At 56.1% G+C, this 16,920-nt stretch overlaps 7 protein-coding genes across 7 annotated transcripts; 3 read left to right on the top strand and 4 right to left on the bottom strand.

Moving 5' to 3' along the window:
- Positions 1–339: 339 nt before the first annotated feature.
- F5Z01DRAFT_691062 (isoprenoid synthase domain-containing protein) lies at positions 340–1,764 on the bottom strand (the record flags this gene model as incomplete). The annotated part of the gene is made up of 4 exons (XM_046266143.1): positions 340–1,030; positions 1,093–1,343; positions 1,394–1,422; positions 1,476–1,764. 4 exons carry the CDS (start codon positions 1,762–1,764, stop codon positions 637–639), a joined length of 963 nt encoding a protein of 320 aa, XP_046116226.1. The 3' UTR covers positions 340–636.
- A 1,042-nt stretch (positions 1,765–2,806) lies between these two features.
- F5Z01DRAFT_240901 (uncharacterized protein) lies at positions 2,807–3,960 on the top strand. Its single transcript, XM_046258401.1, has 2 exons — positions 2,807–3,784; positions 3,837–3,960. The coding sequence occupies exon 1, from the start codon at positions 2,903–2,905 to the stop codon at positions 3,758–3,760; it is 858 nt and encodes a 285-aa protein (XP_046116225.1). The 5' UTR covers positions 2,807–2,902; the 3' UTR covers positions 3,761–3,784; positions 3,837–3,960.
- A 122-nt stretch (positions 3,961–4,082) lies between these two features.
- F5Z01DRAFT_676181 (cytochrome P450) lies at positions 4,083–4,982 on the top strand (the record flags this gene model as incomplete). Its single annotated transcript, XM_046265224.1, has 3 exons — positions 4,083–4,172; positions 4,232–4,565; positions 4,609–4,982. The coding sequence occupies 3 exons, from the start codon at positions 4,083–4,085 to the stop codon at positions 4,980–4,982; spliced, it is 798 nt and encodes a 265-aa protein (XP_046116224.1).
- A 17-nt stretch (positions 4,983–4,999) lies between these two features.
- On the bottom strand, positions 5,000–7,051 carry F5Z01DRAFT_240534 (PAP2 superfamily-domain-containing protein). Its single transcript, XM_046258399.1, has 2 exons — positions 5,750–7,051; positions 5,000–5,697 (listed from the first exon to the last, which is right to left on the bottom strand). Exons 1-2 carry the CDS (start codon positions 6,654–6,656, stop codon positions 5,327–5,329), a joined length of 1,278 nt encoding a protein of 425 aa, XP_046116223.1. The 5' UTR covers positions 6,657–7,051; the 3' UTR covers positions 5,000–5,326.
- Positions 7,052–7,910: 859 nt separating this feature from the next.
- F5Z01DRAFT_240741 (uncharacterized protein) lies at positions 7,911–11,955 on the bottom strand. Its single transcript, XM_046258400.1, has 2 exons — positions 11,550–11,955; positions 7,911–11,487 (listed from the first exon to the last, which is right to left on the bottom strand). Exons 1-2 carry the CDS (start codon positions 11,706–11,708, stop codon positions 8,170–8,172), a joined length of 3,477 nt encoding a protein of 1,158 aa, XP_046116222.1. The 5' UTR covers positions 11,709–11,955; the 3' UTR covers positions 7,911–8,169.
- A 117-nt stretch (positions 11,956–12,072) lies between these two features.
- Positions 12,073–13,558, bottom strand: F5Z01DRAFT_626020 (putative beta-isopropylmalate dehydrogenase; the record flags this gene model as incomplete). The annotated part of the gene is made up of 7 exons (XM_046261456.1): positions 12,073–12,273; positions 12,344–12,378; positions 12,441–12,557; positions 12,611–13,205; positions 13,291–13,362; positions 13,417–13,437; positions 13,508–13,558. 7 exons carry the CDS (start codon positions 13,556–13,558, stop codon positions 12,073–12,075), a joined length of 1,092 nt encoding a protein of 363 aa, XP_046116221.1.
- Positions 13,559–14,353: 795 nt separating this feature from the next.
- On the top strand, positions 14,354–16,873 carry F5Z01DRAFT_676176 (heterokaryon incompatibility protein-domain-containing protein; the record flags this gene model as incomplete). The annotated part of the gene is made up of 1 exon (XM_046265223.1): positions 14,354–16,873. One exon carries the CDS (start codon positions 14,354–14,356, stop codon positions 16,871–16,873), a length of 2,520 nt encoding a protein of 839 aa, XP_046116220.1.
- Positions 16,874–16,920: the final 47 nt, after the last annotated feature.

Raw genomic sequence — 16,920 nt, 5'->3', positions numbered from 1 at the left:
GAACGTCAATGCCTGACCTGTACCAAAACCTCCAAAACCACCAGGCATCTTGTCCCTAGCGCCTGGGAACAGCCGCCGTATATGTATGGAAGCTAGACCATGGACATGGAGCACATGCAAAATTTGCTTGAGTACTATGCACCTCACCATTGATGACGGTGCTTGGCGACGGATCCCCGAACGTAACTTTTATCGCACACGGACGACTCAGAGAGCCGCGGCCGGTCCCGACACCGACGCTAACCGGCAATTATGGAGCCTCTTGCGGCGCCATCTGCGGCTGCGCCCAGAGCCGAAAGCCGAATTGACTTACACCGGCTTTGGGCGGATTCGAATGTGCTTTGTGTGTGATGGATCTGGCAAAGTCTTCGACAGCCGAGCCATCATATGTGAAAGAGATCGCGGCTTTGTTGATCTTACTCGGTGTCTTCAATTGACCCCTGTATGTTCTCATACAATGTTGACCGCTGGTCGATCACAGCAGACATCGCCTAAGCCATCATCGCGTCGAGTCCGTCGAACCCTGGGCTAACAATCGAGTAGAAGATGGGCGCATTCACGAAAAGGTTCCGTCAATCAGCATGTCTATCATTCAAGTTCTATCTGGTCCAACCATCTTCACCAAAGGCCATCACATCAAGCTTCCTGCACCTGGTAACGAGGCGCAGTCGCCTGCCAGTAGCAGCTCCCACCAGCAAACAGCTCAATCGCCGTGCAGTACTGGAGCACCCTCTCTGAGGGCTCCTGCTTGAAGAGAGCCTGCTTGAGCTTGACGGCACGGCGCTCCTCGTCGACAATGACACCAGCCAGCATGGTCATGGCCGCGCTGTCGGAGAGCTTGAGCTCACGACGAAGCACGTCGACGCCGTTGCGGACGCGGTCCGTCGGCTGGTTTTTCTCCACGTTCCAGCTAAAGTAGTCGTTGGTCAGACCGGCAGCGCTGGCGATCGCCATGTCGTACTCCTTGACCTGGGCGTACTCCTCCGAGAGGTCGAACCCCATGCCCCAGCGCATCAGGAAGGAGGACATGCTGCGAGCGCTTGTCAGTAATTGAAATCACTTTCGACATGCAAAGAGACCATGAGGACGTACGCGTAGCCAGAGTTGAGGATGCGAAAGGCGCTGTACTCCTCAAACTTGTCAAAGTTGACGCTGGTGCTGTCGTATGCCTCGAGGTAGGTCTGCAGCGTCTTGACGAGGGCGGGACCTTGAGCAGGATCCATGTCAATGGCCAGTCGGAGGATGCGTGCCAGTGCACTCTGTCTGCGGTTCACAGCCGCAAAGGTGGACGGGTCAATGTCGACCGTCAGCATCTGGGCAAGGAGCTCGTGCTCCTTCATGGCCTGCGACTGGTCAGCATTGGTCGTCTGAGCTGGGTGTCAGCCGGACTCACGATGCTGTGGTCGAGTTCCTCGATGATATCTGAGTGGATTAGAGTCTCTTCCGCCATTCAAGGGGCAATGTGGAATACTGACCATCGTGGATCCACAGGATCTCAATGATATATCCAACAAGCTCTAGCCTGTCAGGGAAGGCAGAGCAGTGGCAGATGGAAAATGGGTCGCCATAGGGGCTGGCCTGCCTCACCTTGGCACGGTGGCGCTCCCTCGTGTCGGGCATTGTCGCCTCGATGCCGATTTGGCGGAGGGCCTTGGTGATGCGATCAGCTTCCACGCTGATGCCCACCGGGTAGCGGGAGAAGAATCCTGGGATCTCGCTCGCATCCAGGGGCTTCAGAACGGCTGAGAAAGAGTCAAGAGACATGATGAAAGGGAGGAGAGATGGTGTTTCTGTGAAGTGTGGTTTACTTGATGAGTTGTGAGCTGTTGCTTGGGAGTCTGCGAGCAAACAAACCTCTTCGTCCAGGAAGGGCATCCCTTTCTTATAGACTCTCGTCGCATTGATCCACGTCACCTCTCCCCCCTGATGTTGGATAAGGAAGCTGCATTGACGTGTGTCTTCATGTTCGCTCATCAACTCTCTCGCGGCCCAACCTTCGTGTTCGCCCAGCGTCAATCCGTCTGAAGTCCGTGCAGGAGCTTGGATGGGCGGGAGCGTCGGTCCGCTCCCGCGATTCAAGATGTGTGGCTGGCCCTGTATGAGTGTGTTGCCCAAGCTCCAGGTATTTGGAGTCGTTCCGCATCGATGCGGTCCCGATACATCAATCTCATTGGCAGATAGCGGCATGAATAGGAACGCACATGGCACATTATGCAAGGTGAACAAAGAGCCATTGTAGTTGGACGGGGGGGATGACCATTTGGGTATTGTTGGCCGTTTTCTCGTCCCAGGAAACTGGTTGCGGGATTCTGACGATCCAATCGACAAGGGTGATCAACGTCTTGGCTCTGCGCTGCACTGCTGCAGTCTGCACGACCGTGGGAACAGGTCAATTGTCATGCATCAGAGCACAGATCACTGTTACGCGCCATGATAATGACGGGACAAAGCTCCGGCAAGGTCTTGAAAGGGACACGGAGAAGAGGGGGCGTTGAGCCAAGCCAACTCGAGGTCGATGACATGCATTCGACAAGCAAGCCTCCAGATCTATGTAACACAGAGATCCTGCCCGTTCCTGGATAGCGCAGAAATCGAGTCTTCAGTCAAACTTGTGTACGTGGTTTCCATTATCGAGGTCAAGGAAATTCTGGGGACTTCAAGTGCCAGTTGCCACGGCCTCTCCTCGAGGCCAAAAAGCTGGCGAGTATGACTGCGAACCGCATCAGCTTCGCTTCCCATCTCGGCGTGTATGCACACGGACCATCCTCTTATCCCTCACTTTACATTGCTTCGCTGGCCAGGGACCGGGCAGCTGGATCCCACCCACCATCTTCTCTGCTCTCGTGCCTCAAGAAAGGCCGCGGACTGTTGACCGCCGCCAGATCCCATGTGAACACGGCCAATGGGACCATTGCCGGGACCATTGTGGCAACGAACGTCAAAGCGTCTTGACACGTCGAGCAGCATGACTTCCTCGATGCTATCAGTCTTCTGGTATCACGCTGGCCAAAGCTCAAAGCATTGGGCATCTCGCTTGCAGGATGGCCTGCAGTTGGTTCTTGATATCAACATCCAGGCTGCGAAAGCCGACAAGAAGACGGCGAGGGCGACGCTAGTTCGTGATATTCATGTCCAATGTCGTAAGTCATGGATTGGAGGCCTTCCTCGTCCAAGGATATCTCCTGGACTGTCCCAACAGTTCCAGGCTGGGAAAGTCATATCTTCACAAGCCCCTTTACACACAAGATCTATACAGTATTATCACTACTCTGCGCTGCTTAGCAACCAGACACGTACCATGTTCTCCTTCTTTCTTCCAACACTGGCCATTGCTCTCTGCCACGCTGTCATCAAAACTCTCAACAGAACTCTAAATGAAACTCTAAAACTACCATTATTTACCAGGCATAAAGCCTCACCTTTTACCACCTCTTCCATCAAGACTTTACAACAACAACATTTTCACTCTGCCAACGAATTCCGCTCGATATATCACAAGCAACCACAATCAATTACAACCTACCACCGTCAACCTGATACAATGACACCCAACCAAGCCCCAAAGAAAGTCGGCGACTTAACGCTCGAAGAATTGGAGGGCTTCCTCTTGAAGCTCGTACCAAGAATCGCTGAGGAGACGAACAATATGAGGCCAAAGATCTACAACCTACTATGGGTACTACGTGCATGTGGCTTTTCGCACCAAGCGACGCTCAACATTGCCTCCGCTGGGCACCACATTTTATGGTTCCTCGCATAGTGTGCAAAGAATTCGCTTGCTGTGGTATGTGTTTTACCTTCAATATAGTTATTGGAAGTATACTTATGTTTAACAGGTCGCATACATCGTTATTGGAGATGTGTATAGCGAGACAGTGGCCTTCATGCGCAACGTTGGATGGGTAAATATACTAATTAGGCGAATATGAACTTAAGCTAACGGTCATTAGGTCGTTGCTGCATTCGCGGGAATAATAATCGGGTTGGGAATCGTTGGGGCTGGGCTCTACTATCGTTAATAGCGTCCTTCATGTAGCGAATACAACAGCGATTTGTTCGGCAAAGGAGACCACACCCTCAAGATGACCTATGACTACACCATCGAGCCTCACAGGCCCGACGTCCTCGTTGACCTCATCGAGCGCATGATGAACGAGTTCTCTCTCGCGCCTGTGCCCCTGGCCTGGCCTGGTCCGTTGACCTGTTCCCCATCCTGGGCTACCTCCCCGAGTCCTTCCCCGGGTTGCAATTCAAGAAAATCGCCCGTCGGTGGCGCAAGACCATCCGAGACGTCGGCTACGTCCCCTTCCAGTTTGTCCAGCGCCAGATGGAGGCCGGCCGGGCCAAGACCTCGTACATATCCAAGGCCATCGAGTCCTTTGTCACCGTGAACGACGCCCCGGGTGTCCCGCAGCTGAGCTATGAGGACGCAGAGTGTATCGTCTGGACAGCGGCGAGCCTCTACGGCGGGGCCTCGGACACGACTGTTGTTGTCCTGACCACCTTCACCCTGGCCATGATTCAATGGCCCGAAGTCCAGCGCAAGGCGCAGGAAGAGATTGACCGTGTCGTGGGGACATCGCGTCTGGTGGTTTCTGCACGACTCAGAGGTGTACTCGTCCCCGGAGGTCTTTGACCCAGAGCGCTTCCTGAAGTCGCGAGACGAGCCGGATCCAGGGAGCGATGCTTTTGGGTACGGACGCAGGGTCTGTCCGGGCCGACATTTTGCTGATGCGAGCATCTACCTCAACATTGTCCAGGTCTTGGCCACATTCAACATGGAGCACGCTGTCGAAGCAGCGGGGAACAAGATTCCAGTCCAGGTCCATGGTACGCATGGCATCTTGAATCATCCATCCAAGTTCCGCTTCAAGGTGTCACCCCGCAGCGCGCAGCATGAAGAGCTGATCCGCAAGGTCGGAGTAGAGCACCCCTGGGAGAAGAGTGATGCATCGCTCCTTGGTGGGGACGGATGGGCGTGACTTGTCTGTATGCTTCTAGCCCAGAAGCCACCAGGGCCTCTGATCGTCAGTAGTCCGCACCCGTGCAGTGAAGAGGTATGAGAAGAGCGTTATTACTGTATGCAATTTTCCAAAATGAATCTACAGGTCCCAGGAGTGAATCTTACTGGTCATTACCTCCGCAGTTCCCAAACGCCCTGCATTGACAGCCATTTATACAAGCGTGGCCCGCTGATCCCGGGAATTCTAACCAAGGACCCCAAGTATCCAAAAAACAAAAAAGGCCATGATATGATATGCGCGTGATGTATACGATCTGGTTCATGATTCCGTCCTCCCTTGACGACAATGAGCAGCGAAGGAAATTAGGCGGCTTCCTCGCCCAGCAGCAGCGAGCTCTGCACATCGGGGTCCACCGCTGTCTCAGGGTCGGTGTAGTTGACGGGCTTGTGCATGCGGAGCACCCAAAGGAAGTAGTCCTCGAGGACGCAGAGGTTGAGGAGCAGGTCGTTGGTGTTCCAGGCAATCGCGCAGACAATGGCGCCGGCGACGGCATCGAGGATGAAGTGGTTGGCTGTGGCGACAATGGCGGTCAGGATGAGCGCAGGGTAGCACATGCCACCGACGACAATGGCGATGCGCTTCCAGGAGGTGGGACGAAGTCCGTTGATGGGCAGGGTGGCCACGGTGAGACCGATGAGAAGCGAGTAGCCAAAGTGCAGCGAGGGCATGGCGGCTATACATATGTTAGCAGTTTATTCATTGGCAGGTGGCCTAGGAAGACTTGCCGTATTGGTTGCAGAACTTGTTGGTGGTCCAGACACTGCTCTCGCCGGTCTTGCTGTGGACGGTGTCCACGAAGCCAAAGCTCTTGGCCTCCTCGGCGTTCTCGCCCTTGTAGTTGGGGTCGCTCAGGAGACGGGGAGGCATGCAGGGCCACAGGGTGAAGATGACAAAGGCAATCAGATTGCACATGGCCATGGTGCGGCGGCGGGCCTCGTACAAGGCAGGGCCAGCGGACACATTGTCAGAGTTGACGCGGCCAGACATGACACGGCGCTTGCGGGTGGTGGTGAGGTAGTAGAGGATGACGAGGAAGAAGATGGTGCCTGGGATGTGGATGAAGGAGTAGGTGCGGTTGATCCAGTGCAGCAAGGTCGGGTGCTCGAGGAACCACTGCTGGAAGCCAATCTCCCAGAAGATGTGCAGTCTCTGCTCGAGGTGGATGAGCTGCAGCGCGTGCCTGCGCGCGACGTCGACGGTGCCCTCGACGAGTGTGAGGGCGGTAAAGGCGCGACCGACCTGGTAGACCCAGTAGAGGAGAGCCCAATACCAGCACTCGGCCAGGAAGGGGAACTTTTGGAGCACGCGGCTCAGGAAGCGGTCCTTGAAGATCAAGGTATTGGGGGTGGTGACGAATTTCTCGTAGCCAAAGGCCTTGACGCGGCGACGTCTGTGGCTCGAGATATCGTGGGCGAGGAGAGAAGGCGAGGAGCTCGAGCTCCAGCCCTCTGGCGAGCCGCTGCGGCTGGGGTGGAGGTCATCGTGCTTCTTGTGATGGGTCGCGTCGGGACCCCAGCCAGCAGCGGTGGTCTTGCCGTCCTTAAAGCTGTAGTCCTTGTTGCGATTGAAGTAGGCGCCTCCGAAAAGAAGGGTCACCACGACCAGTGGCTCAAGAAAGGCACCGGCGCCCATGTTGAGAGAAGGGCGAGTTGGGTTCTGCCGCGGTCGGCGGTGTCGAAAGATGAGGCGATGGCGTCAACGACAGGGGGGCGATGCGTAACAGGCAGTCTTCGGTGTATCGAAGAAACCTGGGTTGATTAGTGCCAGTGAAGGCAGGCGATGGTGGCTGAGTCAAACAAGAATAAGGTTCAGTCCGGAAGAGAATGGAAGACGACCTAGAAGATTGGAAGTCGAAGAAGGGAGGAGGAGGAGGAAGAAGGGGGAGAAAGACTGGGCTTGGAGTTGGAAGGTGAGATTCTTGTCGCGGAAGAGGCGGCCAGAATTTGATTCGAGGGTACGGTACCTCCTCCCGTCGGGCTTTAACAAGCGTCCTTGGCCGACCGATGACTTGATCCAGTAAGGGCCGGCACTTGGTAGTGGACGATGGATGGGCTTTAGATGGATGCCGGTGCCCGATGAAAGTCAATGCGATGTGGAGGCCGGGCTACGGTACCTTATATTTATTTGCGAGCCCTGTTGACTGGCGACTACTTGAAAGTTGAATCCCAGCTGGCTGCACCACGAGAATGAGAATGCCATGGTTGATTGCCCTGTCGCGAGGATGGTCGCGTGCCCGGCACTGACACTTGTCGCTGGCCCGTGGATCGACAGTGCGTGCGAGAGTGGTGTCAATCTCACAAGCCAACGCTTTGTACGCGTTTCCAGAGCATAGTATACAATACATGTATGCCTATGCTCTGTCTGCATGCCTCGTCCTGAATCTTCGCATCCCACTCCCCCTCCCTTCGTTCTGGAATACAGTACACCCTTTCTGAGCCACGTGTTGGAGCATTTCGAGACTTTTCCAAGTCAAGTCCGCTGCCCTGATCGACTGGAGACTGAGAGGTGCGGATTTGCGCCACGTCGGCGACTCGCCAAGTGGATCGCCATTTCCGAGCGATCCGGCGCTCAGCCCCTTCTTGCCCCCCTGTCACAGCCTGAGCCTCAAAAATTTGGCGATCCATCATTCATCTGCCTGTCACGCGACACGGCGCATACAGTAAGCACAGGCTGACCAGCTTCGTGCCCATCAAGCGAGTGTAGCCCGCGCCTTGCGAAGAACTTGGACACCGGGGAATGAGGCTAGACGGTCTTATTATGTATCCAGAGCATCGATCGTCCCACGCATGAACAAGCAATTACTTTTCGGCGTCGCCATTCAAGTCTCGCATTTTAGATGACGTCATCATCCAGTGGCTGCTGATGCGACACTCGAGAGGAGCAAGATCTGGCTCCTTGAGCAACACGGTCTGACAAAACATGAACGTAGCTCGACTCACGGCAGGTGAAATTGTAAGTTTTCCAAAGCCACGGCGCTATAGCCGCGGTGCAAGTACTTTAGTCATGTAACTCTATACAGTAGTACTTACTAGTATCCAACCCGGGTCGTGAGGATGCCACATGTACTTATGTATACCCATGTATCTTACCCCTGAACCAAACACCTGCGAACTGACAGCAGCCACCATGATCGTAGCCAACCTTACTAACCGCTCATCTCACCATCCTCTACCATGCGTCCGAGTATCAGGCTCTGCACCACGAGCTCATCGTTCAGCACCCTGATATTGCCAAACAGCGGCGCCGCGACAGCAGGATTGCGCTTTCGCTTCTTTCCACCCGCCTCTGGGGCGCACAGCACCGCTTCCACAGTCGCCGTGCCACTGTCGATATACACCCAGTCAAACGGCGTCCCCGCCCGCGCATGCTTTGTCAGGACCTCGCAGGCCTGCTCGGCTGTGTAAACCCGTGAGGTGCGGGCCCCTAGTGCCTGCATGAGAAACATGTACGGCTCCTTGAGATCACTGCGCGCCTTCTTCGAATCCACGACAATGAGAAGCCTCTGGCCCTCAAGAAGCTTGCGGCGTCGTCGAACAATTTCGCACAGGCTGATTTCTTCCGGGGCGCAGGGAGCGAGGCTGCGCGAGCGGAGCGCGTTGCCAAGAACAGCGGATGCGCCCGCGCAGAGAAGATAGGGTTCCCAGTCCACGAGGGTGCCTTTGGTCAGGCAGGTCTGGATCCATTGTGGTGCTAAACATGGGAAGCCCAGTGCCAATGCTTGCATGTATTTTGCCTTGCGCGAGTGGCCGTCCGCGATCAACGCCGTGAACCCCTTCTCTAGATGACACGGTCTGACCACCGTTGCATCTTCGAGGTCGAGCGTAGGCTCTGAGGCGCCCATGATGGGTGATCGCTCAAAGAGCACGTCAAACCCCTCGGAGAGGACTGATCCACCTGCTTGCTCGATGCGCGACTCGAGCTTTGGGCGGTCGGGTGCCTTGGATCCGGTGGCCTGAAAGGAGAGCGCAAAGATCATGCCGTCAAAGAGTCGACCGCAGCGCGTAAGCGGTGCCAGTGATGGCTTGAAGGACCGCACAGACTTTGTATGCACCACGCTCCTCTCCAGGACACTAGCTGATGGGGACACTTGCAATTCGTCCGTGGATTGGGAATCGTGAAAGTATTTCGGATCCCTGACGGAACGTCGCTGTCGCTTCGCCCTGGAGCCGTGTGCGCCGTGGTCTCCAAGCCGCAGGGCCTGCTTGCGCAGACTTCCCTCGACCGGCGACTGTAGAGTCGCCGACGCAGCCCTTGGTGGTTGGAATTGGGGAGAATCCAATGCGCTAGGCGTAGACAACGCTGATGATGGTAATGCTGAAGATAGCATACTGGTGTCCGACGAAGCCGTTGCCGCATCGCTATTCACGCTGCTTGCTCTCCCTTGCTTGGCCGCCGCTTTGAACGTTGGCGTACGCTTTCTGCCAGATGACCGGACCGCGTGAGGGGTGGACTTGGCAGGGGATGTTTCTCGAGATTCTCGCTCACCATCCTCAGTTGACTGGATGTGAGGTGGGCTATCGGCCGTGGACTTTTCCACATCCTCCCGTGGAGGCGACGCTGTCGATGCCGGGCTACTCGCAGGATCGGTGGCCTGGTCAGTGCTAATGACCGCTTCTTTGCAAGGCAGCTCTGATGCAGAAGAAGTCACAATGACGTTCCGCCTGGATGCCCGCCTATCATTTCCCTGTGGCGGTCGGCGCACCAGTGGCACAGATGATGTGCCTGGCTCAGTAGATGGATTTAGATGTGAGGACAAGCCCAGATCTAGAAGGGGTAGATCCGGTTCAGACTGCAGCTGCGGGACCTCCGCAGAGAGTGTAGGAGCCGGGCTCATCGCGGGACTTGTAGCTGGTATGCGGTCATCCAACTCTGGTGGCAGGTCGGGCTCGTCCCCGTTTGTTAGGACTGGGGCTTCGGCATCTGGCACCTCAGGCACCGGCGGTGGTGTCCCAGTGCCCTGCCTGGTACTGCTGGTTACAGGCACGGGTTTCGAGGAGGCCTTCTTTTGTTGCGAGTCCACAACCACGGGCGGCTCATTGGAGCTCTTGGAAGGCTCAGGGGCAGTCTCGATGACGCCTGGTAACGGTAGGTTTTCCTTGCCACTCAGCGAGAGCCTCCTCTTCTTTCGAGAAGACGGCCCCTCGGCGGGGACATTTGATCTCTGCACCGAGGGGACTTTCACCTTGGCCGTCTCTTGTGTAGCTTTGGCTTTCCTCCTCTCAATCTGCTTCCGTCGCTCAGCTCGTCGCAACGCCTCATCTTCGCTGTCACTTCCGACGAATTCATATGGGTCTCTGCGGAACACCTTTCTCTCCTGTGATTTCTGCACGCTCTCGTACCGAACTTGTGGTTGTCGAGGGGCTGAAGACCTGGGTAGACGCGTTGATGGCGAGGCCGGGATAGCCTCTTCCGTGGACGAAAGCGCAGCAGACGGCGTCTCTTCCTCAATGCGCTCCATCGGTCTCGACTTCTTGACCGTCGTTGGTGCATCCTCCAGCCTCCCCGGGCTCGAAGTTCCCACATCTGTAGGTGACGAGACGTTCGCGCGGTTCTTCAGCGGTGATGTTTCAGCGGCTTGGGGCGAGTATGAGGCGTGACCGATGTTGGGCGAGGGCCGAGACGACGTCGGGCTTATTCCGAGTGGCTTCACCGCGGATGAGAACTGCGTCTGGCCAAAGAGTTGACTGCCGACGAGGGGCGCCGCCATGCTGGGCTTCGAGCCGAACGGATTCCTAGGTAAGGCGGGCGTCTCTGGCACCGCAGCACCGGCGCCCTGCTTAAAGGGCGTGTAGGCATTGGTCGAGTATTGCTGTAGCGATTCCCTCCATTCGCCTCGAGTGTTCTCGAACCCGCCGTCTTCCGACACCTGGGACGAGGGCCGACCGAATTCGCTAAAGTTGCCAAAGTTGACCGCGCCGGTGTCGTCCGTCTGTAGGGTTCGATCGCCAGTCGCCTCGGTCGCCATCCCCGGGTCGAGGGTATCGTCGAGGCCTCCGCTCGAGGGTAGGGAGTGGCACACGGCGTCATAGTCGCGGTCCTCGTTGACCTGGGTCGGTGTCTGCTGGGAAACGTCCATCTTGGCTGCGGGAACGACAGCCCCGACAGGCTGCGCGTGGGGTCTCAGGGATGGGTCATCGTTGTCGTTGTTGTAGCTCGGTTCGTGAGAGCGAGGAACCTCAATGTGCGTCTGGGAGGGCGAGTTCTGATGCGTCACGTCGCGCGGAGGGTTCCGTGTTGACGATTGTTGCTTTTGCGGGCTTGTTGGCTGATCCCTGCACGCCACCCCGGTCTCGCTAGGCTGCCCGCCCGCTTCACGCGTCTGCTGCGCGTGGTTGCCTGTAGCTGAGCACGCTCGATCTTCGGTGCTCAATTGTGCCTTGAATCTTTCTTCTGCCGGCTCTTCCTGCACGAAACCGACGTGCGGCTGCGTTGGGTCGTCTTCAACTCGATGTTGGGCGCTTGACTGCATGTCGTGTTAGCCCAGCGCGCGACAGACGTGTGCCGTCTGCACTGCATGGTACGTACCGTGACGCCTAGCTCGCTGCGGATTGCATCAAGAACGATCAGGCTATCCTGGATCTCCTGGGTATCGACTAGCGAGTCGATCTGTGTCATTGTGGGCGCGGAGGGCGCATGTCGTCCCTCTTTGTTGGAACGTCGGAGGGGCATCGCATCCTCCCCCATCTGCTAATTGGATTCCCTGGAGAGCCCGCAATGGGCGCCGCGATGGTGACACGACTGCACGTGACTGCATTGGCGATAGCGAGCCTGACTGTACCTCACCATGTCAGTATGTTTAGGATTTCTCTTTTGTGATGATAATAAAGCTGCGTCTGGCCTGACTATTATTAACTGCGCTTTTTTCATTTCTTCGCCAGCTAATAAAATAGTCTCTTCTGAACCCCTTTTCTGCCAACCACTGTTTTTCACCACCACTTCTGTGCTCGACTCACGCGTCTCAGCAACTATTTTCTTTATACCTTCCACCCCTCCACCTCAATTTCCTCCTTTCAAACTCTATTTGTTTCTCCTTCAGGCGTGAGATATCTCATGCCTTGAGAATCTTGACCAGCTCAGCAATAATGGCATCTCCTGCTTCAGCGGTGCCTGTGCTGCCGCCCATGTCCTTGGTTCTTAGCCCGGCGTCGATGGCAGCGCGAACCGCGTCCTCAACGAGTTTAGCCTCGTGGGCAAGATTCAGAGAGTACCGGAACATCATAGCCACGGAAAGGATGGTGCCAATGGGGTTCTAGAAATAATATCAGCTCTGTACTTGCAGCGAATGAATAGGAATCGCCCGAAACGGGGTCTGAACGTACGACAATCCCTTTCCCTGATATGTCCGGCGCGGAACCTATCATCTACGTTAGCGACTGATATCTAAATGAAGGCTCGAGACGAGGATGGGAGTCTCACCATGGATAGGTTCACAGATAGAAGGCACTGCAGAGCCCGGCATTCCGCAGAGACTCGCGCTCGGGAGAAGCCCAATGCTTCCCGGTATAGCGCTCGCCTCGTCGCTGAGAATATCCCCTAAAAGCTCATTAGCTAAACCGCCTTCGAGGTCGACGAGGGGCCTCGCTCACCTGCCAAATTGGGCGCGATCAAAACGCCGTTTAGCTGCGTCGGGTTCTTGACCATGATCATGGCCGCGCTGTCAATGAGCTGATGCTCAATCTTCAGATCCGGGAACTCGTTTTTGAAAACCTCGTCAACCGTAGAGCGCCAGAGTCTGCTTGTTGCCAGCACGTTTGCCTTATCTAGCGAGATGACCCGCGAGTCTCCCCTAGTCCTGGCTATGTAGCCGCCCATCCGCGCGATACGCTCGATTTCCGGTTTCGTATAGACAGTAGTATCGAGCGCATTGACTCCGTCGTACTCCTTCCGCTCTCCGAAATACAGGCCTGAGGTTAGCTCCCGGACTAGCATCATGTCGACGCCACGGCAGACAGACGCCTTGAGGGGGGAGGACTCGACAAGGGCGTCGGAGGCGAAGAAACAAGGGCGGAGGTTTCCATAGGCGCACATCTCACTGCGCAGCCTTAGAAGGCCCTGCTCCGGGCGGACGGCGCCAGTGCCCCATTCAGGGCCGCCAATGGCGCCGAGGAGCACAGCGTCGGCGGCTTTGGCGGCGGCGAGGGCCTCGTCTGTAAGGGGGCTGCCGGTCTTGTCGATGGAGCACTGGGGAGAAACGCCGAGATCAGCAGGAGACTTCTCTCGTGGGTGTCTTTGGGACCGCGTGATCCTTCGTCGGGGGACGACTTACCCCTCCAAGCAGTTGGTGGTCCAAATTGAATTTGCCAGCAGTCGGGCTCATATCCTCAACCGTCTTGATGACCTAAATCCTGCGTCAGACGTGCTCAACTGCAGGTCGCAGATACCAGTCTCGTACTTTAATTGCCTCGGCAATGACCTGCCAAATAACCAAAGTCAGCTTCTCCGTCTAGAGTCAATGGTGGGAAAGCTCTGGGGTAGCCTCTCACCTCTGGGCCACAGTGGTCGCCGGCAAAAACAACAATGTTGTGTTCCGCCATGGTTGCAATACTTGTCTGACAGAGTTCGTTCTAAAGAAGAGTCCTTTTTGTGTGACGAAGTACGAGAACAAGTGATTGGAAAAGGAAGTGAGGTAGGTAAGGTACCTGGTAATTAACGTTAGTTGGTATCACAGAGCGAAGTCGGGGACTTGGAGGAGAACCCCCCACCTGCCGAGATCGGAGAGGGGTGTTGAAAGTGTGGCTTAGCCGTGTAGGGTAGTCTGAGGCTGTAGGGCAGTGGGCGCCGCGATGGTGACACGACTGCACGTGACATCCCTCACCTTGAACTTCACCTGATTCTTGGGGCCTAGTCGTTCATCGCTCATCTTGGACATATGTACTTGCAAAATCGCAGTCTCAGTCTACTGGGCATCAGCCGTCAAAAAGTCCCGGGCATTCATCTCCTTCCTCTAGGACTGAAACTAGCCAGACTCCAGAGTCAACAATGGCGGCGCTCACCCCAGATGTTCAAGTACACACCCGTGCGCACGCCTCATGATGTCTCGTCACTTTCAAAATTATGATGCCGAGGGGGATCGAGTCAGCCTCGAGCATCGCAGTGCGCTGGGCTCTCCAACAGGCTGTCGCGCATCCTTCCAATGGCGGGGTTAGGCTGTGCTGAGGTTGCCTGGAGGATCGAATGAATGCTATCACTCCGTCTATTTATAGTCGGGGATAGAGTGCCCTGGAACTATCCCTGATGTGGCACTCGCCGGACCCTTTGACTATATGCTGCCTGGGCTCTGCGTGCAGACATGAAAGATGCGCCAACATCTCCATGTCCCCTCGAGCAACATGTCCGCCCAACAAGACCTGTCGAACACCGAGGAGCAGTATCGCGCGCTACCCGAGAAGCTGTACACACATAAACCACTGGACTTTGATACGGAGGAACAGCGCTTTCTGATTCTTCACCCCTGCGCCGGTGACAAGAATGCAGAGGAAAACGTGGTTCGATGCAGCATCGAGGTCACGCCATTGTCCAAAGCTGAGCCTTTCACTGCTGTGAAAAATAGCAGAGGGTACCGTTTGATTCAAGAAGTCATCGACGTGGATGGCGAATCCCTCCTGGTGCCCGTGGCCGTGGAAAGATTTTTGCGCAACTTCAGACACGACCATGAGCCAGTGCGCCTCTGGATACGCCACATCTGCCTGGTAGAGAGCATGGGCGAAGAGAGCTCTAGGTATTGGACTAGTCCATTCCTTGACCGGATGTACGAGCTTTCGACTGAGGCGGTCGACATGCACATCTTCAACACGACCCTGTTGGACATGGGCACTATTCAGCAGGCATTCGATTCTCGTTACATACAATGGCAAAAGGAATGGCATGGGACCGTGGAAATCACTCCTCTGCCCAAAGTCTATCCTGTACGCGTGGGGCAGAAACAGTCCTTGACGGACCCGGTGGATCGATATCAATACGTTCCTCTCGATCCGGTCACCGACGAGATCCGCCTCATCGTGTTGCACCCCAGCGAAGATGAGCAAGCGAGGGTGAATCTGCACCTGGCTCATTCACCAGCAAAGTCCGACGTAGGCTACAACGCCATCTCGTACACTTGGGGAGAAAGACAGCCGAGGGCCGATATCGTTGTCACTGGCCAGCTATTTTCCGTCACCAAGTCTCTCGAGGAGCTATTGCGCAGGGTCCGCCGCAAGCAGGGAGAGCTTGTCATGTGGATCGATGCGATATGCATAGACCAAGAGAATGACGCGGAACGCAATCGACATCTCCCTCGCATGGCCGCGGTGTATGACACGGCCACGTCGGTTCTGGCATGGCTGGGGGACTCTGACGAGCACACGTCGGAGGCTCTGGGGTTCATCCCAAAGCTACAGTCTCCGATGCTCAATTTGAATGAGAGATGGGAGTGGAACATTGGACAACCTGGCGAGTACCGCCCCGAGGACATTGCACGCCTCTGCGCGGCGGCTTATCAGTTTCTCACAAAGCCCTACTTTCACCGTGTATGGATCCTGCAGGAGATAGCGTGGGCGTCCAGTCCATTTGCCGTCTGCGGTGTCCACGAAGGCTTCAGCTTCTGGCAGATGGAGACTGCAGCGCGCAATATTCAAGACCTGCTGGAGAGAGACCCTCTACTGGCCAGGCAGATCAGCGAAGCGTTGCCAGAGGAAACCACCGCGGTGCCTGAAGAGCTCGAATTCATCCGCAAAATGTCGTACTTTCGATTCATGGTGTCCAAGGGTAAAGCCACCTTCTCCCTGCTGCGCGACACGGTACAGGGCAGAATCACGGGTGACGTGCCAGGCTACCTCGAGACAGCCATCATGGCGCGCGACTTTCAAGCGACGGATGCGCACGACAAGATCTTCGCCCTGTGGAATATCGCGCAGGACAAGCAAGGCCTCGACTTTACCATGGATTATGCAGACTCGGTCGCCGAGAGCTACGTCAAGTTCACAAAAGCATGGTGCAAGCAACACATGTCTCTGGACATGATCTGCGCGGCCGAGGGCGATGAGCGAAGTAGCGCGTTCTACGAGACCGCTCCGTCATGGTGTCCGGACTGGGCTACCCCTTCCAGCGCCAGCAGCATGGTCCGGCGGGAGAAAATGCTTACCAGACTGCAAATAGCCTCTGACATCCTGGACGGCAAGCTGTACTGGGCCGACGGTGGTCTGAGCCGCCAGGATCTCGCGGAGCCCTGGTTTTCGTTCAGCGGCGACGAGTTGCTGTGCACTGGTGTCATAGTCGATCAACTCCGTGGCTGGATCGGGGCGGACTCTGACACGGTCAAGGACAAGTTCGCTGCCTTCTTCCAGGCCGTCAGGGGCTATTACGAGACGGAGAGCACGAGCCCGTACGGAGACGCGCTACAGGCTCTCTGGGCCATGTGTCACGGCGACGTGCCCTCCACATGGCCCGTTCGTGCGGTGGAGGATGGGTTCCACGAGGCATACATCAACAAGTACTACAAGGGCGACCGGAAGACGGCGCGCCACATCTTCCAATATGTCACAGACATTTCAGCAGACGAGTCGTCCTGCGTGCTCAAGACCGTTCTCCGAGGCAGGACTCTGGGCTTCACCGAAAAGGGGTACATGTGTCTTCTGCCACACTGGATCGCGAGGGAGGGTCGGCAGAGGGCGTCCATTGCTGTCTTGGCTGGATGCTCTACCCCTGTTCTCTTGGATCGTTCAGAAGAGGACGGTCACTATCGATTCGTTGGGTCCGTCTTTGTCCAGGGCTGGATGGAGGGAGAGTGGATCGTGGACATGATGGGCGCAGAGAGTGCTGCCTCTTTCTGGCAATCAAAGCTGGGCGAGGATAATATCATTCGCATCCGCTAGTTTAACGAATTTCACCGGCAATGATACTCTTGGCAAGGCTTTCTGTG

This window comes from Emericellopsis atlantica (genome assembly GCF_019669845.1).
Source record: "Emericellopsis atlantica unplaced genomic scaffold F5Z01scaffold_22, whole genome shotgun sequence".
Classification (NCBI taxonomy): domain Eukaryota; kingdom Fungi; phylum Ascomycota; class Sordariomycetes; order Hypocreales; family Bionectriaceae; genus Emericellopsis; species Emericellopsis atlantica.
This window is presented reverse-complemented; position numbering and strand designations above follow the sequence as displayed.

Bases quoted from the DNA above. Each gene is read 5' to 3' on its own strand.
- F5Z01DRAFT_240901 (XM_046258401.1), top strand. From the start codon at position 2,903: ATGGGACCATTGCCGGGACCATTGTGGCAACGAACGTCAAAGCGTCTT.
- F5Z01DRAFT_240534 (XM_046258399.1), bottom strand. From the start codon at position 6,656: ATGGGCGCCGGTGCCTTTCTTGAGCCACTGGTCGTGGTGACCCTTCTT. The intron at 5,698-5,749 runs GCAAGTCTTCCT...ACATATGTATAG, and splicing joins CAAGTTCTGCAACCAATACG to CCGCCATGCCCTCGCTGCAC.
- F5Z01DRAFT_240741 (XM_046258400.1), bottom strand. From the start codon at position 11,708: ATGGGGGAGGATGCGATGCCCCTCCGACGTTCCAACAAAGAGGGACGA. The intron at 11,488-11,549 runs GTACGTACCATG...CACGACATGCAG, and splicing joins GCAGCGAGCTAGGCGTCACG to TCAAGCGCCCAACATCGAGT.